The sequence below is a fragment of the Brienomyrus brachyistius genome, chromosome 1 (assembly GCF_023856365.1).
Source record: "Brienomyrus brachyistius isolate T26 chromosome 1, BBRACH_0.4, whole genome shotgun sequence".
NCBI lineage: Eukaryota > Metazoa > Chordata > Actinopteri > Osteoglossiformes > Mormyridae > Brienomyrus > Brienomyrus brachyistius.
In genome coordinates this window covers 33,467,434-33,493,412 of record NC_064533.1, presented here as the reverse complement: position 1 = coordinate 33,493,412, position 25,979 = coordinate 33,467,434, and the positions used below count along the sequence as shown (strand labels likewise).

General features: G+C 44.1%; 1 protein-coding gene across 5 annotated transcripts; it reads left to right on the top strand.

Moving 5' to 3' along the window:
- The first annotated feature begins 262 nt into the window (after window positions 1–262).
- LOC125749116 (neurabin-1-like) lies at window positions 263–25,847 on the top strand. Of its 5 annotated transcripts, none has more exons than XM_049026027.1 (22): window positions 263–464; window positions 1,115–2,181; window positions 2,281–2,313; window positions 2,347–3,256; window positions 10,744–10,876; window positions 10,961–11,081; window positions 11,551–11,655; window positions 12,109–12,232; window positions 12,821–12,958; window positions 13,185–13,238; window positions 13,371–13,600; window positions 14,173–14,314; window positions 14,611–14,725; window positions 16,284–16,432; window positions 16,669–16,978; window positions 17,197–17,254; window positions 17,336–17,407; window positions 17,508–17,694; window positions 18,705–18,749; window positions 22,039–22,155; window positions 24,099–24,287; window positions 24,464–25,847. In XM_049026027.1, the coding sequence occupies exons 2-22, from the start codon at window positions 1,121–1,123 to the stop codon at window positions 24,620–24,622; spliced, it is 4,452 nt and encodes a 1,483-aa protein (XP_048881984.1). In that variant the 5' UTR covers window positions 263–464; window positions 1,115–1,120; the 3' UTR covers window positions 24,623–25,847. The 5 variants fall into 5 exon arrangements, with proteins under 5 accessions (XP_048881984.1, XP_048881993.1, XP_048881998.1 ...); XM_049026036.1 differs by lacking the exon at window positions 2,281–2,313 and having other exon boundaries at window positions 1,115–2,247; window positions 2,347–2,412; window positions 2,446–3,256; XM_049026041.1 differs by having other exon boundaries at window positions 264–464; window positions 2,380–3,256.
- The last annotated feature ends 132 nt before the right edge of the window (window positions 25,848–25,979 follow it).

The window sequence follows — 25,979 nt, the reverse complement described above, 5'->3', positions numbered from 1 at the left end:
CACAATTCACAGTCGAGCCTGTATATTTTTTACAACACATGCATGCTCTTATATTTCAAACGTAGCGAACAGTGAGGAAAAAAATATTCTGATAAAAAAATGCAAGTAGGAAAAAATATATCTCTTTTACGTACGACCCTTAAATTTTACAGTACGAATCATCCAAATTTTTAGTACGGAAGATCGGATATTTCTTTGGAAAGAAAGTTCTTCCCCATGCTGCCAGTCTTCGCCGCGTGAACGCGCTGCGAGGGGTAACAGAAAGTCCCAGTCCTGGAATGCGATTGATGCGCGCACCCGAAAACTTTGCGCGAGCCGTGACGCGCCGAGTAATGCGGGATCGCGCGGTCGGAAGACAGGTCTGCGTTTGGAGAAGCGAAGGAGAGAAGAAACGCCGGAGAGAAGAATGATGGCGGTGGAGTGGTGACAAGTTTGGAAGTGTACACTGTATAGGGATCGTGAAGGTAATACTGTAAGTTGTGTATTCGACTTGTTTTTGCTTATTTCAGTAAGTTTTAGCCATCAGTTTTATTAACTTTTTTATTGTGTTTGATGATAGGCTTTGTCAGTCTAATTAATTTTCGGTACTGTAAACTCTGGAATTGGTGCGGATGTAAGCGGTAACTTTGCTTTTAGAGAAGCGTGGTGTACGCACGTTATTCCTCTTTTCTCTTTCTTGAGAGTGTCGATAACCGCTTAGGTGTGAATTTCATGCTGATTACTACGGAAATGTATCTCGGCGACTAGATGCACTTGTACGTAAAATACAATCCGTGAAGTTTTTAACGCATTGAGGACAGCTGAAGCGTTTCAATAAAACAAGACGTTTCAGTATAATGGGAGAAAGCCAAATTATAGAACTATCGCGTGGATTTTAACTAAGCATCAGCAGAAGTTTAGTACTATGAAATGTAATTATTCGACATCTGTGTATGCGGTTTCTTATTTGTCTTAGATGACGGTATCTGAAGAGCAGCGCTCGGGGAGCCTCTGCGAGCTCATGGCACAGTCGGAGTAGTGGAAAGGGCGGCTTATGTGATAACAGAACGGAAAATAAACCGTTCGATTTCTCTTTATAGACTCTCTTTACTATCAAGCGTTGTCTTTTAAACAGTTGAAAATGATCAAGACCGACAGCAAAGGCGACAGGACCCTGAGGAGCGTCTCTCCGCATAGGAATGCATACAAATCAGACTTCCACACGATTAAATGCTCCTTTGACGGAGTTAAAGCTGACAGCGTTAACAAGTCATATGCAAATGGATCCAGCGACACCCGGGAGGACACAAGGGGGAGACCTTTTGGCAATAAAGTGAATAAGATAAAAAACATATTCCTGCAGATGGATGGCCAACAGCACGAGGGTGATGTATCCCAGATCACTCTGCCAAAGTATCAGTTTTCTACCAGTGCTCATAAAACAGCTTTGGACAGGGGTACCGGTCTGGATTCACAAAGTACTGATAAAAGCCAGAAGGTAGATGATGTTGAAATTGACAAAGCCGTACTGGCTGAGAAATTCTCTGTAACTAGGAAGCTGTTTGAGAGGGGGATGCAAGACCACCCAGCAACTGAAAGCCAAGTCTCCAGCAAAGCGATCAGTCCTGTGACCTCAAGCAAAAATTCTGTTGAGGAAAAGAGTGCCTGGAAGCTGATGCCAGGCAGTGAAGATACCACCAGCACTCCCAAAGCTTTCCCCAGCTCCACTTCACCACCTGTAAGCAAGCTAGAGGAGAAGTGTGATGGAGAGGAGAAGAAGCATGTGTCCAGGTTGCCCCTAAATGCTGGCCCGATCTCCAGAAGGTTGGAGAACTTCATTGTGGATAGTGATGGTGAGGAAACAAATAACAAAGTTATTTCCAGAAGCACAGAAAGCTATTCTGAAGTGCATAGCCCCACTGAGTACTCACTGCCCACCTCCCCAGTTTTTGGAGGCTCCCCCAAACCCACCTCCCCAGTTTTTGGAGGCTCCCCCAAACCCACCTCCCCAGTTTTTGGAGGCTCCCCCAAACCCACCTCCCCAGTTTTTGGAGGCTCTCCCAAACCCACCTCCCCAGTTTTTGGAGGCTCCCCCAAACCCACCTCCCCAGTTTTTGGAGGCTCCCCCAAACCCACCTCCCCAGTTGTTGGAGGCTCCCCCAAACCCACCTCCCCAGTTTTTGGAGGCTCCCCCAAACCCACCTCCCCAGTTTTTGGAGGCTCCCCCAAACCCACCTCCCCAGTTTTTGGAGGCTCCCCCAAACCCACCTCCCCAGTTGTTGGAGGCTCCCCCAAACCCACCTCCCCAGTTGTTGGAGGCTCTCCCAAACCCACCTCCCCAGTTGTTGGAGGCTCCCCCAAACCCACCTCCCCAGTTTTTGGAGGCTCCCCCAAACCCACCTCCCCAGTTTTTGGAGGCTCCCCCAAACCCACCTCCCCAGTTGTTGGAGGCTCCCCCAAACCCACCTCCCCAGTTTTTGGAGGCTCTCCCAAGCTCATCTCCCCAGTTTTTGGAGGGTCCCCGAAGCCCACCTCCCCATTTGATGGTGGATGTCCCAGTGCTGCAACCATAGTTCCCCTTCCCTATTTTTGCAACACATTTGTAACCACTGTACCAAAACCATGGAGCCCGCCTCACAGGGAACAAAAGCATTGCCTTTTTTTTACCGGCAGCTACCCCAGTCTGGACCGGGCTGACATCCTAGATAATGACGGAATGGACAGCCCTGTGGTAGGGAGCCCCACCAAGGAAAAAACAACACAGGAGAATTATTCCGTGGATCCAAATGGGGTGGGAGTGGTTCGGGCTGAGCTGGTGGTGGTACATAATGAGTCATCAGAGAGTGAAGAAAGTGATGAAAATGCTGCAGGTGTGCTTGTGGCAGAAAGTCTTATCGGAGGCCATGGTGAGCTTCCCAGAAACCACCTCTCAGAGGCAGTGAAGGGGAAAGACTCAGCACTAGGGCAGGTTGCTCTAGGGGAGGAACGCGCAAGTGGCATTTGGGAGAAAAAGTTGGAATTGAGGAAGGAGGCACAGCTTGAAAGTCAAGTGAAGGATTTTAGGGAGGAAGATGAGGCTCAGGAGGAGAGTGAGCAGGAGGAGCAGGTTGCGTACAGCCCTGAGGATGAGATGTGTGGCATCGAGAATGCGGCCTTTGTGGACGACAGGGACACGGACCTGGAGTATGTTGAGGACTATGACGAGCTGCCAGGCCTGCCGGATGAGGGGGACCCAAGCCCACGTAGGAAGGTCAAGTTTTCTACTGCACCGATCCGGGTATGCATCGTACTATTCGCAAAATATGCATGTATGCGTTGGGTAGCACTTGCCATTTGTCTAAAGTTGCTATAGATACTGGAGTGAAGTACTTTCAGTCTGTTGGATAAAAGAACAATTTCACTGGTGTCTTAATCTGACAGTGATCTAATTAGCAGGGTGGTTCTCTACTCAGATTTTCTGTAATGTTTTCTATTAAAATGATTTCAGTACGATGCCAGATATAATTGCAACTCTGTTAAAAGAAATTATTAATGATGTTTCATCAGGCTGCAGGTACCTAGTTAAATTTTGGTCTTTCATTTGGGTAGTGTTTTTGTTTACAGTTTGCTAAAAATAGTTGAAAATGCCATTTGGTAACAATAAGAAATAGACAAAAGTCGAATTTTTTGGTATGATTTCATGTTTAGAATTGGGCCAGTTTTTGAGAATACTTAGAAATCTTGATTTTATTAACATTTATCATGCCCTTATAAGAACTGAAAGGATACTTTTCAGTGGGCATTATTTCCCTTTGAATTTCTTTAATGTTAGTTATGTTGTTATCTTTAGCTGTTATTGTGTTACTGCATCTCTTTGTGTCTTAATGCGATGGTTTCTTGCTACCTTTGTAGCTGAACACAAGTATTGTAACTTTAGATGCTGTGACATCATTCTTAGGCAAGGCCGTCATTCCTCACAAGAGTGTGGACAGGTCATGATGTCATTTTGTCTAACTGTGGTGTGGGTGGGATTGAGGGCAAATGGAAGAGGCTCATCATACACTGAAATATCAGCAGCATGAAACAGGCTTGGCCACCAGTCCGTCCATGTAGGGGAAGAGTTTGACTGGAATAGGGCGTGTGAACGCAAAGATCACAAGGGCCCTGGAGGGAACAGATTTTTCTGATCTTTCTGGTCATGCTTGATCAGAGATTAGCACCACTCCTTGTGAACTTAGGTTTACACTGAATACAGTTTAATCACCTGATTAGTGGTGTGCATTTGGACCAAAACATTAATCGGGTGTGGAATTGTGTCTGTAACATAATTCTAAGCAAAAGATACCTGAAAGCATGTTGTGTATCAGCAGTGTTATATGCCCCTTGATTTTGCAGTGTTACTTATGTGAGAAGCTTTAAACAAGACCTGGCAAGCTCTGGAACCTTCCCAGCACCAAGTGTCCTCGCGCTGTGATGCACCACTATAGGACGCGCTTCCTGTAAACATTCTGGCACGTGGTTTCCTTACTGATGGCTTTATTAGTTGAGATTGTGATTTTTTTTGTTTGTTTGTTTTGGTGTTAATTTTAATGTTGAAGGTGTTACACAAGTTGGGGTAATTCAGAAAATCGTTAAAAGACCCTTTGTGGAATCTTACTATAGCTGTTAAATGAACATTCAGTGATCTCTCTGAGGGATTGTGTCTATAAAAAGGTTTCTTTTCTGCAGAAACAATCCTTGCACCTCTATTGTTGTGTTGTAACTGAAGCACATAAGACAACACAGTACAAAACATTTTAAAGCAATTAACGTCACTTATAAACTACATTATTTCTATGGCTTAGACGGTGTTATGCTTATGTTGAAATTACTTTATAAAATGCTACCAAGACTTCTAGCATTAAAGAAAGCCCTTATTTTACTTTGGGGTACATTTGGTCAGGGATTAAATTACAGTATCAAGAATATGAACATGTCAGCCTCGAATCGGTGTTTAGTTGCCTTGTCTTCATAGACATATTATAACAAACAGTTTTTGTTTCTTCTAGTGAAATTAGTCCCCATAGGGCCAGGAAATCAACTAGTTATTTTATTGCTGAATAAAATGGAGCCTTTCAGAAATTTTAAGGCAGTTTAATAAACTCACACATATACACACACATATACACACACCCATCTTGACCTGTAAAGAGCAGCCCTCCCTGCGCACCTGAGCAGGCATGCATTGTTCTGTGAGTCACATGGCCAGGACTGGGCCTCCTGGAAATGAGAAAGTCTTTCTTTGTAAAGCCCTCAGCCTGTTCCCCACTTATCATGTTAGCAAGGACAGCAACATAGAAAGGCCCTTCTGTAATAAGGCAGGTGAATGTGAGGAGAGCAGCCTATCATGAGATTTTTGCTCTCTGCTGGTTTCCGTTGCATTTCTGTGTGATATTATGTGTAGGTAATGTTCTATATGTGAGTTTAATTCTCCAGTTTCTTTTGATTGTGTTATACACTACTATTTTCAGTCACTTCATAAATCAAGTAACCTGCAAAAAAAGCAAGAATTCTACCGTAGACTTGTAGTAGATAAGCCGAGTCCCTCAATATGAGGTGTACTGGAAATAATTCTCATATCCTTTTAAAAAGTGATCAACTTATAGCATAGATTAGTCTCTCAGATTCTCGTGTATGGAGTATGTGTTTTGTTTTTGGGTGATCCTGGGGGGCAGCATTCCAGCTGTAATTCTGGAGGTGTAAGGTCACGATTCCGCTGTCTGGGTCGTCGTGGCAACCCTCATATACACTGATCAAACAGAAACTGGCGCCATAACACAAAGTGTGAGGAGTATTAAAACAAACAGACTTCCTTTACGTATTATCTGTAATATACCTGTATAATTTGATGTTTTTGCTTCCAATCCTTTCAATGACAGCAAATGTCAATGGACAGTCGTAAACCGATTGGCTCATTTTTATCATGATCAAGAGTTTTCTTTTTTTTTCCCTTTCCACCACATGATCAAAAGTAGGTCTGTTTGGGAAAATGCATTTTAATGCCTCTGGGGCTTTGGAGGATATCATGCTTGAAATCACTAGACTTGTGAGAACCTTCAGAGCATGCTGACACACAAAGGCCTACGCGTAACTTGGGCTGGGACCGAAAGTCATGCAGGCAGCAGGAGGGTTAACCCGAGCTGTGACGTTTCCAAATGGAGGAGCGTTCTAGGTTTACCCTACCCTAACATCAATCAGCTGCAGCTCTGAAGATGTTTAGACTTAAAACCTCATGTTTTCACTTGTCCACTGGACTGCTCTGCTCACTGTGATCCTCTGATAACAGGAACAGAAATGGGAGGGGGGTCGCTATGTAAGGGACATTTGGCTAGTGCATTTTGTTCAGCCCTAAATTATTTGTAAATAAGAATATTTCTTAATCAGTTGCTTGTAGGTGGTGCTGGACTGGTCTTGGGAGTCGTCTGTTTTAGGCTGTAGCCTTCGTGTTTCATATTCCGTTTTCAGTAGAAGCAGAAATCTGTTTGTTCAGGCATTGCTTGTATAATTCATGCCATATCTTCCCTACAAGCTTTCTCATTTAATGTTTGTGCCCTTTTCTCCTCATTCAGGTTACTGCTTGTCTAAAGTTCCCATTTTGTGACCTTCTAAGTGTACATAACTGGGTTTATTTATTTTGCATGTATGCTCTTTCAATGCATTTGCCCCAAACATCCATCTTCCTTAAACTTTTATTCAGTTCAGGGTTGTTCTGAATTTGGAACCTATCCCAGGAGGTGTAAGGCATGTGGCACAATTTCTGTATCTCAACATTAAATTGCTGAACTTTGAATGAGGTGCCGGTTCATTGCAGGGCACACACAGGTCACCCCTGCAAACAGAAGGTAAGCATGTGAGCTGAACAGGCCTAGAGGCGGGAGGTCACAGTACTAACCACTGAGTGAACTCATTAGCCCCCGCTGATGGCTGTCCAGACACGCAGGCCCTCCAGCGCCAGCCGGAGAAGTCCACTCGCTAGTACGTTCTCTCACTGCTGGCTGCACCTTTGATACCCTTGGAGCAGCATGCAGGGAAACGCTGTCTGCCTAGTGACAGATTGTGGCTAGTGATGCTCCGATGGCGTATATCACATCACCAGTCCACTAGGCCCGCCCTGCTCACTTATTTTTCTTGAATTCAAAAACCACAGCATTCAGGAATGCACCCTAAAAAGATACATTTGCTGTGTTTTTGTGGCACTGAAGTTTAAGTTGGTTGCCATGGTGACCGGATTGTTTGATTGGATATGTCACCCCCCTGGCCAGTGCACTTTATTCAGCCTTAAAATATTTAGCAGCAAGTTCTCTGCCCTGTTTTCAAGCCAACAGGGACCAGCCCCTCTCTGCATGCTCCAGCTTGGTGCCATGTCCAGCTCCCCGTGTCACAGGCTCCTCTCTGCCCATGTGGTTCTCCAGGTCTTCTCAGTCCTGTCACTGGTTTCTGCGTGATTCGCCATAGTAACCGTGTTTGGCAGGAGGGTAGGATGTGTCTTAGCATCTTTGTGTCTTCAAAGCGGGACCTCGTGGGTGTAAAGGCCATTTAAAATCTTTACTGCTGCTGAACCCGAACCAGCAAACTATAAAGCACATAAAGATCAGTTTTTTTATAATACAGCTAAATAATTGTGATGAATTTCTAGAAAATGGAAGACTTTTAATGCCTAATTGTTCAAAGAGCAGCTTTATCAAAACCTAAAATTATAATGAATTTAAAAAAAAAATTTTCCCTAATGTTTAGTAACTTCTAATTGAAATGTTTTAAAAACGCTGAATTACATTATGTGTGCTCTGCTTGTGTTCGGCCTGGGGGGCGTCCTTTCAGACCTGTTCCCCGCTTTAAGATCAAGTTATAAATTAAACTGCCTTAACAGATTTGAATCTGCATGCTTCAGAGCTACACCCTGTGTTGGGGGTTGTTCTAAAAACCTCACCCACCTGCAGTCACCAGGAAGGCACTGTGTCCCCAAGAGACACTGATGAAGGGGACAGCCACCTTCCTTGTAATCCTCTCTGTGCCGCTCATTCTCCTGCATGAGAAATGATGATTTCTGATTTGCCTTCCCGTGCATGATGCGTTCTGAACCACTGAGCCGCAGCAGAAGAAAGGGGCATTCTCTAGGCTGGCTGTAGTGCTCCATGGCAACGGGGACGTCTGAGAAAAAGTGAAGAGAGCAGCCAAACGTAAGCAGTGACCCCAACTGAGACCTGACACACAGCTCTGCCTGTGGTGTACTCTTGTTTATTCGCTTAGTGAATCCTTCTTGAGAGGAACTCGTAAGTGGTCTATTGGGTGCCTGATTTCTATGTCTGAGTCACTTAAGTTGGGGTTTTTAGGATATTTAACAACTAAGAAAAAAAGAGGCTAGTTAAAACCAGTTCTTTGGAAACTGCTGTGAAAACTATGCATCTCTATACGGTGGTATAGAAATCATGCAAATGAAGAAAATAACTGTATAAATGATGTTTTGGAACATACAAAGCATGAGCTAAATATTTCCAAGAGAAGCTGTGCTTGTACAGCCAGGTTTAGTGGTTATCGGGGTGTCATCTGGAGCTCCGCCCACGACCTCTGTCTCAGGATGATCTAAACAAATAACTAATGTAAATATATCAGTATTTCATTTGCATAGGGGACCAATAACTCTTACTGCTTGGCACTGAGAATAGAGAGAACAGGGTGAACTTAGTACCTGTGTTTGAGTCTAGAGAGAATGCAAGAGTCTCCAAGGTACAGCCGGATTCCTCAAGTTCTGACACGTTCCAAATCCAGACTGCCTTTAGTGGAAATGTTTACTATATTATGTCACTCCTAATTCTAAGCTTCCAAATGAATCCTGTAATCTTACATCCCACTCACTCGCTCCACAGCCATGTCCTGGCTTAAATTATGGTTTGTATTTTTTAAAGTGCATGTTCCCAGTTCCTCAACATCTGGGGAGCACTTGGTCATTACAGCCCTGGTGAGTCAGATATGTATGTTTGTGTGTAGGGAGGTGTATTGTACCCAATGAAGGTATGCAATATCCCACTTGTCCCAACGCACTATATATTGTCCTATGATGTTTGGAATCGCCTCAGAAAAATATTGTTGATTTTCTTCATTGACCATATATGTGCCCATGAGAGGTAAAGTGGGCTATTCCACAAAAACAAAGTTTTGAGAAAATGAGCTCCAAAGTTGAAATTTTTTCAAAAACATCAGTGTGCCTATACCCTACAATTGATATATATCATAGGTAGCACAGAGGTATGACTTGGATAATAATAACTTATCCAACTGAAAATATTCAATAAAAAGGGGGTAGGGGTCAAAAATGTGGGATAGCCCACTTTACCTCTCAAGGGCACAAATAGCAATGAAGGATTTTTTTGTTATTTTAGGACATTCTGAATTGACAAGTCATTGTTCAACTTAGCTTTGGAAGACTCAGCCAAAATAGGCACACACACTCAGGCTTTTTGTGGTATGTGTTAAGAAATTTAATGTTGGGATATAGAAATTGTTCATTTGTATGTTAATGTCATATGTTATATATGTTATAGTCAAGGATGCTTGTTAAGGTGCTACTATAATTTCAATAATGAAGTTCAACAAAGTTTCACGAATTTTTAGGGTGTCCATCACTTTATGTGAAATAGTCCATCCTTCCATCCATCCATCCATATTCTGCTGCTTATCCAGGGTTGGTTCGCAGGGGCAGCAGTCTAAACAGGGATGCCCCAACCTCTCTCTTCCCAGCAACCACCTCCAGCTCATCCAGGGGAATACCAAGGCGTTCCCAAGCCAACCAAGTGATATGATATAATCCCTCCTGCATGTCCTCGGTCTCCCCCCGGTGCCCAAACCACCTCCCCAGGGAGGCATCAAGGAGGCATCCTAGATAGATGACCGAACCACCTCAGCTGGATGGATCCTTTTGATGTGGAGGAGCAGCGACTCTACTTTGAATCCCTCCCAAATAAAATAATGTGAAATAAAAGTATATTTGGTACTAATATGATTACTGAAGTATGTCATTGAGGATTGAAATGAAAAGTTAAAGAATACACTCCAAAAAATCATTGTGGAGTCAAGACACTTATAAGCCCACTGCCTGAACCTGTGGATGGATGATTTGAGCAATTTGTGAAGCATAAAAACATTTGCTGCCCTTGTATTGGTTATAAGCTGGCCAGCCCTGGCATCACAGACCTTGAGTGGGTCAGTTCTCATTTTAGGGTAACACAAATGTGTGAGTATATTCTATTGGTGCTCTGTGACAGTGGGTATATGTGTGTGTGTGTGTGTAGACATAGAAGCAGATGTTTGCCATAGTTCCTTATTTTAGCAGCAGATTAAAAATGCCACTTTTACGAATCTGTGGCGTTCCTCTCGGCTCTGACCTACTTCGTTGCTGGGGTGCTGTGGTATTCATTTCAGTCTGACAGAGAAGCTGCTCTTTATTTCTTCAGTTGAACTTTGATGGTGTTTTACTCCTGAGAGTTTTTTTAATTAAACTATAGCAAATTACATCAGTTCGCGTTGGGACACTGTGGACTCAGGAGTGCATTTGCCATAAAGAGTCGTTGTCTTTGAATGCAGCAACTGCTTCTCTTTTGTAGTGTGGGTTGGGCTGTGCCCAATTCAACATGGCTGACGGTTACCTCAACAAAGCACTGATTGTGTGGCATTTTGTAATATGGTTTTCATTTTGGCTTCTGGCCTCCTGTTATGTTATGATTCCAGTACCTCTTCTGTCCTTCCCGTAAGGTGTTTAGCACCTACTCCAATACGGAGTACGACAGGCGGAACGATGACGTGGATCCCGTGGCTGCATCCGCCGAGTACGAGTTGGAGAAGCGGTTGGAGAAGATGGACGCGTTCCCAGTGGAAATCGAGAAGGGTGGGCTTCTCTTCCTTCAGTGCTTACTCCCACAAACATGACGGTTTCCATACTCCTGACATGCTCCCCCTTCTGGACAAACAGGGGAGAATGGCCTGGGGATCAGCATCATCGGAATGGGAGTAGGGGCAGACCAGGGTTTGGAGAAGCTGGGGATATTCATCAAGACCATAACAGAAGGTGGAGCCGCTGAGAAGGATGGACGGTATGAGCTATTCATGTTGAAAGAGGCCTGCTTTGTTTTACAAAAATGTCACACTTAGGGGCGGCATGGTGGTGCAGTGGTTAGCACTGTTGCCTCACACCTCTGGGACCCGGGTTCAAGTTTCTGCCTGGGTCACATGTGTGCGGAGTTTGCATGTTCTCCCCATGTCGTCGTGGGGTTTCCTCCGGGTACTCCGGTTTCCCCCCACAGTCCAAAAACATGCTGAGGCTAATTGGAGTTGCTAAATTGCCCGTAGGTGTGCATGTGTGAGTGAATGGTGTGTGAATGTGCCCTGCGATGGGCTGGCCCCCCATCCTGGGTTGTTCCCTGCCTCGTGCCCATTGCTTCTGGGATAGTCTCCGGACCCGCGACCCAGTAGGATAAGCGGTTTGGAAAATGGACGGATGGATGGAATAATAATAATAAAACATATCATGCTATGGTTATGTGTTTGTCTTATGCGTTATAGGATACAGGTCAACGACCAGATCATCGAGGTGGATGGGACCAGCCTGGTGGGAGTAGCACAGATCTTTGCTGCCACAGTCCTGAAAAACACCAAAGGCAGAGTCAGGTGAACTTAGGTGGTTTGGAGGACAGGAGTACACTGTGAGAGAATGCAAACTCAAACACGTAGATTAATACAAGGAACAATAACCTCCGAGTTGGTGTGTTGGTGCCCTGAGGCTGAAAAGCTTGGTTGATCTTTTTTTCCAGGGCTGAGCTGTAACACAGAGCAGCCTTGACAGAACAGTGGTGGACGTTAATAGTTCACCACAGTCAAATGAGCTCCCCACATTAACTCGAGTTACACAGTGATGAGATCACTGCTGTTTGTCCTCCCCGACTTACTTCCTCAGATAATGAGCGTGGTGCTCTTTTGTAAACAATGAGCAAACCATCTGTCATTGTAAAGTGCAAAGAGAGGGGAGGAAGTAATAAACAAACAAATATATAATCAACACGACCAAGGGTCTTTGTCTGGGCTCCTGAGTTCCACCAGTCGTCTGCCTCTCCCCATGCACAGCTTTCTGATTGGTCGGGAGAAGCCTGGTACACAGAGTGAGGTGGCCCGGCTCATCAGAGAGACTCTGGAACAGGAGCAGAGCCAGAGGCAGCAGAGCTTTGAAGAGAGCCACGAGCTGATGGAGGTGAGTCTACTGAAGCAGGTAAGGGTTGGCCCACACACCCGGCAGCAGGCTGGCTCTGCCCATGGCGCCATCCTGCATAGCTTACTTTGAGTGCAGTTACCATTGAAGGGAATGTCCCTTCTGGGACAGGTGAGCAAGGGCAGTGTTTGCTCAACACTGATACTGTTGCTCAACATTCACTTTGGGTTATTGTGGTAGGTATTTCTGTGCCTTCTACTGCAGGCTGGTTTTCTAGTTCTTTTCTCAGCCACAAAACAACATTTGGAACTCTAACATGGTTATCTGAATCCTGATCTTGTCAAGAGCTGATGTATTCCGCAATATGAGGTGATGTTGAGGGCATGTTGTACCATTTTCTAGGCCGGTGTGCAAAGCTCCACCATAAAGGAATATGGCTTTCTCCTGGTCTGGGCAATGGGGTATATCAATAAGCCTGGGTTTAGTTCCCATTGGCCCATTTCTAGAAACCCCTCTTCTCCTTTCCATGGGGTAACCCTGTGGCCTGCCAGCTTGACTGAATCCCCTCCTGTTTCCATGGGCGTACCTTGCACTCAGGCCTTCCGGTCTCATGGTCATGGCTTTGTTTAGGAGGAGTACTTCGAGAGGGAGGACATGGTCCATGGTTCGAGGTCATCGGAGGGGCTGGTGAAGACGAATGAATCCGGAGATGAGATGTTTTCTTCCTCAAAAATGGCCCCTACTCAGCTTGCTTTTACATACAATGAGGTAAAACCAGTAATTACTTTTTGATCGCATTTAGCAAGTACAGCTCTTATACACTTTTTACTACTTTTACAGTCATATGGGATGCAAATTATCAATTTTTTACATTTCGTATTGTTCAATTATTGCAAAAAAGTAGCTGAGCTTTTAGCATAAGACTGGCTCTAAATCATGAATCCGAATGCAGACACTGTTACTTTGCCTTCCCTCCTTCTTCTTTCATCAACAGCTCCAACTCAAATATAGCGTAGCCACTGCAGAACTCAGCCAATTAAAGGAGAAGGTAAGTCAACTGGTGATTTGAGAAGCTGGGAACACATTTTAACAAGCTTAACCATGACTGCGGCAGTTCATCAGGCGGGGGGGGGGGGTTACGTTTTCTGTAATCGTGTGCGATTTTTGTGTGTTTGTGCAGCTGAGAAAATCGGAGGAGGACAGAATGTCACAGGAGTCTAGACAGGCCCAGTTAGAGCATGACATACAAGGGAATAATGACAGGATTGGCAAACTAGAAGAGTATTGGCTGGAGGCTCAGGCCCTCGTCACAACGGTCAACGAGCACCTGGTGGAAACCCAGAAGCAGTATGAGATCCTGGAGAAGAAGTACAACAAGGCTAAGAAACTGCTGAAGGAGTACCAGCAGAAGTGAGTGTGCCTCTGAGCCTGGGTGCAGTCTGGATGTTTAGAGCAAAGGAGACGTTTTCCGGGGCGGCATGGTGGTGCAGTGGTTAGCACTGTTGCCTCACACCTCTGGGACCCGGGTTCGAGTCTCCGCCTGGGTCACATGTGTGTGGAGTTTGCATGTTCTCCCCATGTCGTCGTGGGGTTTTCTCCGGGTACTCCAGTTTCCCCCCACAGTCCAAAAGCATGCAGAGGCTAATTGGAGTAGCTAAATTGGCCATAGGTGTGCATGTGTGAGTGAATGGTGTGTGAGTGTGCCCTGCGATGGGCTCGCCCCCCCATCCTGGGTTGTTCCCTGCCCATTGCCTCCGGGATAGGCTCCGGACCCCCCACAACCCGGTAGGATAAGCGGTTTGGAAAATGGATGGATGGAGATGTTTTCCAGGTTGACCAGCCCTTCTTAACCTGTCGGTCCACGTTTGTATGGCTGTTTGAGTTACTCACTGCATTTTAAAAATGGTTTCCTATGGCTTCTCGCAGCTCATTAAACGCTCAGCCGGGTCTAATGATATCCGCCTGTTGTTTTTTTTTTCCAGAGAGATTGAGTTCTTGAAGAAGGAGGAGGAGCTAAAGAAGGCTCTGGATGAGAAGGAGAAGCAGCACGTGGACCATATGGAGAGACTGAAGGAGCGGGTAAAGATTAAACGAAAGAGTGACTGCTGTGAAGGTGCAGAGCAGGTACAGCAGGGTGCGCAGTTCCAAAATTGAATGGGTTCACTGTGGCAACAGAGCAGGGGCTCACTTTGTTAAGAGTGTTTCAATGAAACCATATAGGGCAAGGGAGGTGTTTCAGTGTAACCATGTAGGTAGGCTCTTAGAGAGGATTAGCTCTGAGGGACACAGGACACCATGAGGTAAAATGATACTACTGATATCATTCTGTAACGCTGTACCTATGATGACTATGTGGACCAGTGCATTGCTGTGGGTGAGCTGGTGGGAGAGCTTCATGGACCAATGTGGTGTCTCTGCAGCTTACTGTCCTGGAATCCCAGCCCCCTGAGGGTGAGCATAGGGGTCACCCTCCCAGCATGGACATGGCAGATGGAAAAGAAGAATCCAGTTGGCCAGACAGGAATGGCCAGTCCGGTATGACGTGATGGTGTAATGGAAAGGCCGGGGTCTTCATTTCCCTGGAGAAATGGTAGAATTGTGCAGAGATGAGATTGGATGAGATTTTGTAGGGGATAGCAGACTAAATCTGCTGCAGCAGAAAGAGAAGAGAAACAGGATAGATACGTCTCTGATTTTCTAGCCACTAGAGCTGATGAATCCGGATTATAATGCAACACAAACCATTATGTATGCAAATAGCCAGGGAATAAAGGACAGATCACTACAAATAAACAGTCTTGTGACTGTTATGCCTCCCCCACTCCACATGCTGTTTCCTTTTACTATTCAGTCTTGGGCTATTTTTGTATCAAGTAATCCAGTGATTATTTTTCAATTATTTGACTAATCTAATGATTATCTGTAGAAAATTCCAATGAAAAAAATCTAACCCCAATAAAACTAAAAATTAGTATAAAAAAATTAATCAATACACTATTGCAATCAGAATATTGACAATTTATTGCCTAATGAAATGCAAAACAAAACTCTTTCCAAATAAATTAAAATAATGAATTCCAATTAGTGTAAAACCAGTTTAATTAACACTTGAACACAACTTACAATATTTTAGTAACAACTGATATTTAAAAATATATATATTTGCATCAGATGTGTCAGTCTTGGCCAGTATTGCTGGCCAATAATTAAACAAAGTCAGCGATACAACTATGAAAAATATATAAAACATGCATAATATATAGGCATAATATAAAAAATTTATATAATTGCATTGGATGATGGGCCATTTCCCATAGTAGTGGACAAGGGATTCCATAACCTCATTCGCCACCTGGAGGTCTCAAAGTAGACCCACAGCATGCTTAGCAAATTCATCATTACATCTGCTTCACAGGTCAATCTTTCATTTTCCACATTGTGAAAACCGATGTAACATTATTCCACCAATCTACGCTGTCAAGTGCAGCAAGTTTGACTGCTGGGAAACTCCCTCCCCTAAGCTCGGCGATTAGCTCAAAGATGAACCGGTTATCAGTATGGATATTGCCGAAATTAGACAAAAATATAATGTGTATTGGTCAGAAACACCACCACTATTTTTGTTTGTTTTTTTACTTAAAATATTCCCACACTTTTGATGTCCGCGGTCTTTTAAACAGATGATTTTCATTACTACTCGCTGCCATCTTGCCGTCTTCAAAGTTCACAATAACACAACGCGCCGACATACACCACACTAATCAACATATTTGTGTAATGGGTCATGCCGATGCTTCGTACCAGCCCTTTGTTCAGCACATGGCTTGTCGGCACATTGTTCTCTGAGGGCACACTGCAGTGATGTTTACAGTCGTTTCAATACAGGAGCATCATGCTGTATTTCCATGCTGTATATGTATATGAATTAAGTGCGACTTCCTGCACTATGTGGTCAGTACAAAAAATCCTCTGATACTGGTGTGAGGCAGAAATGGCAAATGTGGGTGAGGGGGCAGCGAGGGCCCCCTCTGAGCTGGCTGTTGCCTTTCCTTCATAGCTTAGCAGTGAAGTGTAACTTGGCTTCCCTCTGCAGATCCCAACTGGAGTGATGTGGTGCCTGAAACTCCGCTTCTGGACATCAGCGCTCACCGGGCCAAGGGCCAGCTTGCTCAGAAATCCCGGCGCCAGCCACCATCACGCAAACTCAGGGAGGCACTGGGGAACTCCCCCTGCCCAGAACGGGTAGGCCTCCAATGCTCGCCGCTCACCTTGGGGACCCGCCCACACAGGCCTGGGCTCTGTGCGTTTGTTTACTGCCAGAACCAGAACCTTACTCTGCTCCCAGAACCAGGTCATTCTCACTTCTCCCGGATGCCACTATACACATCCCGCTCTGCCAGGGGAATTAAGGGGAGGTGCTACATTGTCGGGGTGGGGGCAAGCTTCAGGTTCTCAAAGCTGCTATCTTGTCTCTGCAGAGGAATGAAAAAGGGGAAGCTTGTGAGACAGAGGTTCCCCAACAGGGAGGCCAGGCAAGTTCCCCTTTACTGGTGCCAGTGTTCAGTGAGGCTGACCAGCAGGGAGGTCCCGCCCCGTGGAGCGGATCCAGCATAAAAGCCCAGCCGTCCAGTATGTCCTCCAACATGGTCCAGTCCGCCCAAAGGAGGGGGAGCACAGAGAGCAGTGAGAGCCCCAGCACTACGGATGCTTCATCTCCCAGCTCCTCTCTGGAGCTCCAGTCTAGTGGCAAAAAGAGTGATTCCAAGGGCAAAGTCAAGGAAATCAAAGGTAGAGCTCATTCTTACGGAAATGGCTAGTTAGTGTCCTCAGAACAACTTTGTGCCTCCTCAAAGGTTCATGTTTTCAGTTGTGAACATGGTAGAAATTATGAGTCAAATGGCACTTGGATGAAAATTGGAAAGCAGTTCTCTGTATTTGTCCATGTCATTGAGGAAAATCTTCATGAGTAAAACAAAGTGGCTATAAAGGTCCTTGTTTTTCCACAGACGACACCAGTGACACCTCATCCACAGCCAAACCGAAGAGTTGGTTCCCTGATTTCGGGTATGTCAACATTCACTTCCACGTACCTGAAAAGCTGGCTGTCAACAACATGAACTTTGTCTAATCCTTTTGAAATGGCAGCGGCTTTCGCAAGTCTGGTGGCAAAGGGAAGAAGCGTGGGAAGGACACACCGAGAGGATCGCTGGACAGCAGGTAGCCGCAGTGATGTCATCGCCCTGCCACACACCTATTTCCATAACTCCCAGAGTCTCTTTGGACAGTACTAAGTAGGTATTTGTGTTTAACTGCCCAGGGGGTCAGGTGACCTACTGGAGAACCCCGGGGACCTGTCGCCCTCCGACACTCTTTTGTCTATTCCCAACTGCATGCCCTTCTTCCGGTTTGGGGACAGGGACAGGCAGCCACCATCCTCCAGCCCCAGCCTGCCTAGAGCTGCCACAGAGCTCAGCACCGAACAGAACCAGGACCTGAAAAGCAAGGTTAGTGATATTCAAAATGGATGCCTTTGCATACCGCTGAAGAGAAAAAGGTGGCGGAGCCTGTTCCTGTGTCTCACGTTTTGTCCCACACTCCTTCAGTGCAAAGTCCTCTGTGTGTCCAGCTGTCCATGTGCTAGTTTTGTTGTCACATTGAGGACACGTTTCATGGAACCCGTCAGGAGAGAAAGTGTTGTGGGAGCATCCTGACCAGACAAACTCAGTCTCATAAAGAAAGGACTTGTATAAATAGAGTGTCTGCTTGTGCCTGACGTATTCCTGAGTGCGGGTTGTATGATTGTAAGGGATATTCTTTGTTTTGAGTCCACTCTTGCTGGAATAATTTATGGTTCATTCATCCATAACTAATTAAGCTTAATTATGTAGAGTCCTTGATGCATGGTGGAGCTATTTTTATAAGTCATGAATGATTTATTTTTGACAACGGACTATTACTCATTTTTTACTGTCAGAATTTTATAGCTTTTCAGCCTCATGCCGATACCAGTTCAGAGAGTTTGTTTTGGGATTCGTGACAGCGTGGCTGTGACGATAGACTGATCCTTCTCAGCAATTTCTGATGTTTCAGGTTGGATGGTCCTTGGTCCATACCTAGCCATTTACGTTGTTTTTCACCTGTCTTGAAAACACTACAGTGAAACAGAAGCATGATAATGACAGTGTAATTTGAAATCATGGCCCCCGTACAGGGTCGGACTCACTGGGTTCCGGATCTGGCCGAGTCTCCATTACAACAGACAGTAACCTGAGCTTGCAGAGGAGGACTGACAGGCTCCTCCAGAGTACAGGAAACAGAAGCCACGGCTGCGAATTCTCCGACTCAATCACCAAGCATTCCCATATGCCTCAGATATCTCAACATTATGAAATACTTGATACTGCCTTTCTTACAAAGCGGACTGAGCATTAACCATTAAGGCCTGTTAATAGTAAGGAACTGCCTGAAGACACATGGGAAGTATATCTCACTGAGACACCCTCTTTTTAAACAGACAAACCTGTCCTGGTCTTCCTTATTCAGTCGTTCCTTCGATCTGGTACAGTATGAACATTCTTTTATCTTAGTCATTAGAAGGTTATAGATGTTTGGATGATTAGCTCATGGCAGTAGAGCAGAGATAGTTAAGCAGCTACTCACAAAAAGTACTAATTTGTCTATTAGCCACTCTGATAACAAGATACAGTAGAACCTTGGAACCCGAACACCTCATAACTTGACCAACTCGAACAGGTCTGTTGAATTTTTCTTTTACTTGTACCTCATAACTCAACCGTTCCTGCTAAAACCTGTATGTGTCGACACGTTCAACCAATTTGGAACTTGAACGGGTCAGTTGAGGAAAATTTCACCGCAACTCGGCCAAAAACAGGACGAAACAAAACAGGTCTGCTAAACCTTGTCTCTGATGAGCTGAAATAAGCAGATCTACTGGGATACTGATGCCTATGAATCCCTCTCAGTCTCGCGGTGCCTCTCGACCAAGTTCGGCACGCGAAAGCTGCGTTCCTGTGTTTGGTGTGAATTTTTTGTGCTTTATCTACAGTACATTTAGTCATACAGTAATCATGGCACCTAAGAAAGTGAGCAGAGATGGCAGCAAACCAAAGAGGAAAGTAGGGAGAGTAACTATAGAACTTAAAAAGGAAATTATAGCGAGACTTGAAGGTGGTGCATGTGTGTCTGCTCTTGCTTCAGAGTGTGGGATTGTCATTTATTTCATGTTTATTGCTTTTGTATGTGTGCTTTTTCATGTGTCTATTAGTTTTATATTAATTGTTAATGCTTTTTATCATTAGGTAGGTAGACAGATAAATTTAAATTCAATTCATTTGCATTATTTCTTATGGGGAAATTCGACTTTGTACTCAACTGAATTGCAACTCGACCAGCCTTCAGGAATGAAATAAGTTCATGTTCCAAGGTACCACTGTATTAGGTATTACTTTTGAAAGAGAAAATATGGGATCAGGCCTGCTGGTGCAACATCTAACAGAAGAGCAGATTTCAGCATTTTGTAAAAATGTAAGGATATGGCGGAGGGTTGTGATCCATCGTATGACAATCTGCTTATTAAAACAGCGCTGTGGTGCTCTTCTGTGGTATCTGCCATGCAGTTCCATCCCTTATTCGGTGTGCTGCCCCAATAGATATTAGAATAGCTCTGCTGCTTTATTACAGAACACAGGACAGAATTATCCTTAACACGGACACCCTGGAACGTTTAGCTGCCCCTGTTCCAGATTATTTAAGGTTATTCCGTGTGCTTCCAGGCCGCCGTTCTCCTGTCCCACCATGACGCTAACTACGCTGGAGTCCATTCTGTATGAAATCAAATCATCATCTTTTCTAAATCAACACTCCTCTAAAAATTGTAGGAAAATTCCTCATTTATTCAGAGGGTACTAGTTATTTATCCTTATGATGCTTATACAGTCCTTAAGGTCATATAGTGGATATAATATTGTTAACCAAAAGTCCCCTAGTAATTCAATTATAGCATTAAAAATGGACAAAGCCTTATTTTAACCCCCGCTAGCCTGAAACTTGTATTTATAAAGAAAGCTTTCTTTCATAATTTCAGAATTAAAATGCCAGCATCTCTACCGATTAATGTGTGGAAGGTAGATGGCTCTAAAATTATACAAATGTACAAAACTGCAAAGCCCCCGAAATTTTCAGATTTTTTTTTTTTCCAGTTAAAATTTAAATGGGTGCCTCTTGATTTCATAGAGAACGATACGGTTCATTATAGTCTTTCCATTTCTTGGTTCCATGGTTTGGTTAGTTTCTCTGATTTGGGATGTGATAATAAGTGGTGATTGGGGTTAGCTGGAACAAGGGGTTTTTCAAAACACTGAAATTCTGAAACAAAGTAATCATCCATTTCGGGAGGTGCTGCCATCTAGAGGTAGAGAAGAACAATGTCCATTCACCATATTTGATTCTTGAATAAGAACTGAAAGATGGTCACAGGAGAGAGGTTTTTATATTTTCTGACACTTGAAATAAGTTTTTTCCTTAAGTAAATGTTTCATGACGACAGTGTCAATAGATTAAATTCATTCATTCTTTACACTCTAGCAGCTACAGAGACCAAATATGTCATAAAAAATTTTGTGTAGTATACATACAAATGTCACATGACTGATTGGGGCTAGTTGGATTATTAATGGGGGGTTTAGTTAGAACATGTTACATAATACATAGTAATAAAGTAAATTACATGAAAAAATTGACGTATAAGGAGTTTTCAGTGCTTTCTTCAGCCATGACCTGAATTATGAGGCTTGTTCCGGCATATTCCATGCCATGTTTCAGCTAACTACAATGGTGGCATTAATATGGAACACCAGAGATAATCATGTCTGAGGCGGATCATATAGAGCAATGTTTCCCAACCCAGTCCTCGGGGGCCCCCAGACAATCCACATTTGCTGGGAGGGAGCAAAAACATGGACTGTCTGGAGGCCCCCAAGGACCGGGTTGGGAAGCACTGATATAGAGTATAACCAAAAAGTCTAAGAACATTATATGCAACACTTCTATCCATCCATTTTCCGAGGTCTGGAGCCTATCCTGGAAGCAATGGGCACAAGGCAGGGAACAACCCAGGATGGGGGGCCAGCCCATCACAGGGCTCACTCACACACCAGTCACTCACACATGCACTCCTACGGGAAATTTAGTATGTTTTTGGACTGTGGGGGGAAACCGGAGTACCCAGAGGAAACCCCACGACGACATGGGGAGAACATGCAAACTCCGCACACATGGCGGAGACTCAAACCCGGGTCCCAGAGGTGTGAGGCAACAGTGCTAACCTCTGCACCACCATGCTGCCCCTATGCAACACTTGTAACTTGGATATGTATGATTGCAGTGGAACAATAATTTTTTTCAAAAACAAATCAAGTTCTGGTATTATTGAGGCATTTGTCAAAAGTTCCAACTAACCCCAAGAGTTGAGTAATTCAGGTCCAGAGAGTAAAAGTCCAGACCGGGATTTTGTTTCAACCAAACATAAAGAGTCACAGTCACAGAGTACTCAACTGGTAGGTCTGGACTTTTACTCTCTGGACCTGAATTACCCAACACTGCTAACCCCAATCTCCCCTATATGATACTGTCAGTACTGCAGAGCTGAGCACAACAAACTGGGGCAGAGGGAACAGGCTCAAATTTTCCACTACATCCTTGCTTTGTCGTAGGAGTTGCTGTGTTGCTCTTCAGAAGAGTGCTTCATTTCACACAGCCCTGTAGAGCCTGAAACAGTGTGCCAAGCGGCTCTGTCCATTTAATCCGTTGCTTGTTTCCACCCATTCCAGAGTTTTTCAGTCATAGATGATTCAAACCCTGGAAGTCCTGATTTGGGCTTGGCAGGGCTGGTGGGAGAGCCCTGTCTGTCTGGGCGCTCACACACTCTGACCTTCTCTTCCAACGAGGTGAGTGACTGGTAGAGAGTCTAGCTCATGGTCTTCCTTGTCACTCTTGCCACCCGTTTAGTGGGGGCTGGAAAAACACCCTCGACAAACAGCTCCTACCGGGTAGCTGTGGTTGATTCGTGTTGAAGGACAGAGGCGGATTCAGTGCACTTGTCTGTGAATATTTATGAAGAAGTATACTTTATTAAAATATTCAGTATTAATGCAAGCATGTTACTCTTAATTTCTTTGGCCACCTGAGTTCCATCAAACGTCTTTAGTTTACTATCATCCACATTAGTCGTGCATAATTGGATCAGTCTCCTTGTCTCACCACTGTCATCCCAAAACTTTGCGTGCCCCTGAGCTCTCATTCAGACTGAGACTTGTGAATACCCTTAAGGTTACGTAGCCTTCTTAGGAACTAAACCCCAGGTGATAGTGTTTAAAAGAGGGTGTGGGAGAGGAGGAGAGCTTGTCCAAACCTTTCTCTTTTTAACCGACCTGCTTTTTCTCTTCTCAGCGCGCTCCAGATTTTAACCTGCTCTAATTATCTAGGTCCCTCCTCCTGCAGGCCGGGGAGCTTCTCGGGTGCGCAGAGCCATGCGCACCTTCATTCTCACACTGTCATCTTCACCGCTTTAGCCGGCTTGGAATAGGCTGAGATGCCGGGTTCCCTGGTGTATTATGATGCGTTCGCGATCCTGACGTTCTCCACCAGTGTGGAGAGCAAACGCCCTGCGCTGAGATCTGATCTGTAGTGTTGGAGGAGTATCATTTACTCAGACACTGAAATAGATTGAAACCTACATAGCTTCTGGGTTATGCCCAAGTGAAGCACCTAGTACAGGAATGTACATATGTGTGATACGTTTCATTATATTTCTTTTATTCATTCATTCATTCATTCGTTCATTTATTCAAGTTATTTTTTTCTGTATGTTAAACAATTTTTTTATTATTGCTTATATTAGTCAGGCTTCTCTTGCAAAAGAGGTTTTAAATCTTGGACTAACCTAGTTAAATAAAAGTTTAATAGTAATAATGCCAACTAACTTTTGAGATTTATATATTATAGCTGGATTATGAGTTGTTGCATGTACATAATCAGTAGGGCTGTATCGGTACATGTATTTGTCATGTGCCATTTGGTTACATTATATTCAGAACACACAATGAAATAAATACATTTATTGACACAAGCAGAACCTAAATTCCATTAAAAGATCTCCAGGACGGCAAGCATGCTACTTGTAGCTATGAGGAGTTTATGGCAGCCAAAATCGGTAATTTGGAGAAATTAGAGTTGTTCATAAGATGGAGGCTGTCAGTCACCTCTGTAATCCCGAACTCGGATACGTTGCTGGAAGCACATCCGACATGCTAACGTTTGAGACGACATCACCAGAATGTACGACCGGAGCAAGGCAGGAACAGCCCATGCAAATTGGCCTTCCCGTGGCATTTACTGCACTTTTCCAGGAAATTGAGACTGTGCTCAAAAAAAGTTGTGGTTGCAGGGGTGTTCGTCACTGCCGGCATGCAACCATACTCCGTAGTAGAAAAAGGAAGAGAGGATTCAGTTCATTATTATTATGATGCATTATTTTTTAATTATATATTTATTTACATGATGTGCAAATTAATGTCTTAAGTTTTGCTATCCACACACGTCAACTGACAAATTGACTCTTCTCTGCTGTACCAAAGTTGCATCAAACTGTGAACTGAGATTTGTACTGAACAGTACATTTTGTGTGCCACTACACCCCTAGTATTCAGATAAACTCCATGTCGCTAAGAAAAGATGATCAGGGAGAAGGCTGTGATTATAAATGAATTATGCACATGTATGTTACATGATACTAACATGTAAGCCATTTATATAGAGTTAATGTGGCAGAGCAGTGTAACCAACAGTGCTGTTTCTCTAACCGCACGTGTATTTGTGTGATGGGCCACAGACTTTAGATGATGAGCCAGCACTGCCAGGGAAGGAGTACCAGTGGCAGAACCGGCCTGTCACAGAGTGGACCACGACGCAGGTCTGCCATTGGCTGATGGGCATGAACATGGACCAGTACATCGAAGAGTTCACAGCCAAGGGTGTGACTGGGCAGCAGCTTCTGCACTTGGACAGTGATAGCCTGAAGGTGGGATAGAAATATATGTACTTGACTGCCACCTAGTGGACTGAATTAATATATTTGTGAAACGTTATTCATGTCCTGTTATTTGTGGATGCCTGACTGGAACATTGAGTTTAAATGTTAAATGTTTAGTCAGTGACTGAAACCAAGCATCACTTCAGTTGCTCATTCTTTTTCAGACCTTGGGAGTTCTGAGCCAGAGTGACCGTGCCACCATTAAGAAGAAGCTCAAGGACATGAGGAAAGCTCAGGAGAAGCTGGAGAAATTGCGGGAAAAGAGGGAGAAGGAAGCGCTATGGAGCGGAAAGCTGCCCATCAGCACAGACTCCTCCTGCTGAGACGCCCACAGCACCCTCACTGCTCCAGCTTCCCGCTCCTGTGCGAGCTGCACCGCCATGACAGGCGACACCAGGCAACTCTGAGCTTTCTGACAAATACAAGTACAACTTCAATGAATTAGGAGAATCCTCACTGTATGCATGGCCTGTTTTTCATTTCTCAGTCGTAGCAATTAATAGTAAGGAATGTTCCAGATATGTCAATTTCGAGCAAGCAGTGATTTTTACGCTTGCAGTCAGATATGGCTAGTGATGGTATCGCTACCATTTGGAGTATGACCATGTTCGACAAAGTACTCCTCTAGGGTGTGCATCCCTACCAGCTTTCTGACTGCTGTGCTCCAGTCATTGCCTGACCCTCTTCTATTCAGTCTATTCTCCAGTCCAGTGTGGCCCAAGCCCACAAAACGTGCTCCAAACCAGGGGGTCGACCTGGACTTAAAGTGCACTGGTAATAAAAGGAAAGAATTCTGGGTTTTAAAATACCGAGCCTCATCTTCAAAGAAAATAAACACGGGTCAAAAAGCTCTCGGTACAGCTCAGCGAATGCATCGCTTTTAAGTGTTTTATGTACTACTGTAGTTCTGTAATTCCTGAGAGAGATTACCAGAGAATGGAGGTATCCACTATAGACTGAATTCTGATTTTCAAATGTTTTATATTGTATTTTTTAGAAGTAACATACTTATGTACAGATCTTTTCTTACATGAGTTTTGTAAAGGTTATGAGAAAATTGTCTTAAAAATGCAAAATGGCTTTAAATGTATAAATAAAATGTTATATATGTATATATATATGCATAGTTAGCTACATAATGTTAAACACTTTGACTAAAGTAGGGTTCAGTAAGTCTTATTTTCTACTACGTAGAAGTCAGAACAGGATCGCTTTTGCATAATAAAAAAAAAAAGTTTCTGCACCCCAGCGAAATCAGCGTGCCCCTGAGGACGTTCACGAACGCTGTACTCAGCCGAGCTCCATCCCACGCAAACCCCTGTTAAGCAGGGGAAACCCGTCAGCTTACCCCACATTCCTTTTTTGTTTAGATGTGTATATAACCACAAACACCATCTGTATACACAGAATTAATAATTGTACATGTATGACATATTCACCTTAATATATAATTTGCTAGATGGACATAAAATTTTGCTCCCCAGTAAGTAGGCCAATTCTTTTCCCTGATAATGTACAGGTTTACACTAATAAACTAATTTTCTCATCTGGTGGTGTTGCTGTGTGAAAGTGTGCAAACATGGGAACACAAAAGTGCCTCAAACTTGGAAGCAAAAGCACTAATTAGCAAGCTTTGATACACTAGCATCTAAAATAACCAGACCAGGTCATAATCACACC

Coding starts and splice junctions, on each gene's coding strand:
- LOC125749116 (XM_049026027.1), top strand. CDS start 1,121: ATGATCAAGACCGACAGCAAAGGCGACAGGACCCTGAGGAGCGTCTCT. Junction 14,315..14,610: donor GCTGTGAAGGTGCAGAGCAG/GTACAGCAGGGT, acceptor GTGTCTCTGCAG/CTTACTGTCCTGGAATCCCA. Junction 16,979..17,196: donor CAAAGTCAAGGAAATCAAAG/GTAGAGCTCATT, acceptor GTTTTTCCACAG/ACGACACCAGTGACACCTCA.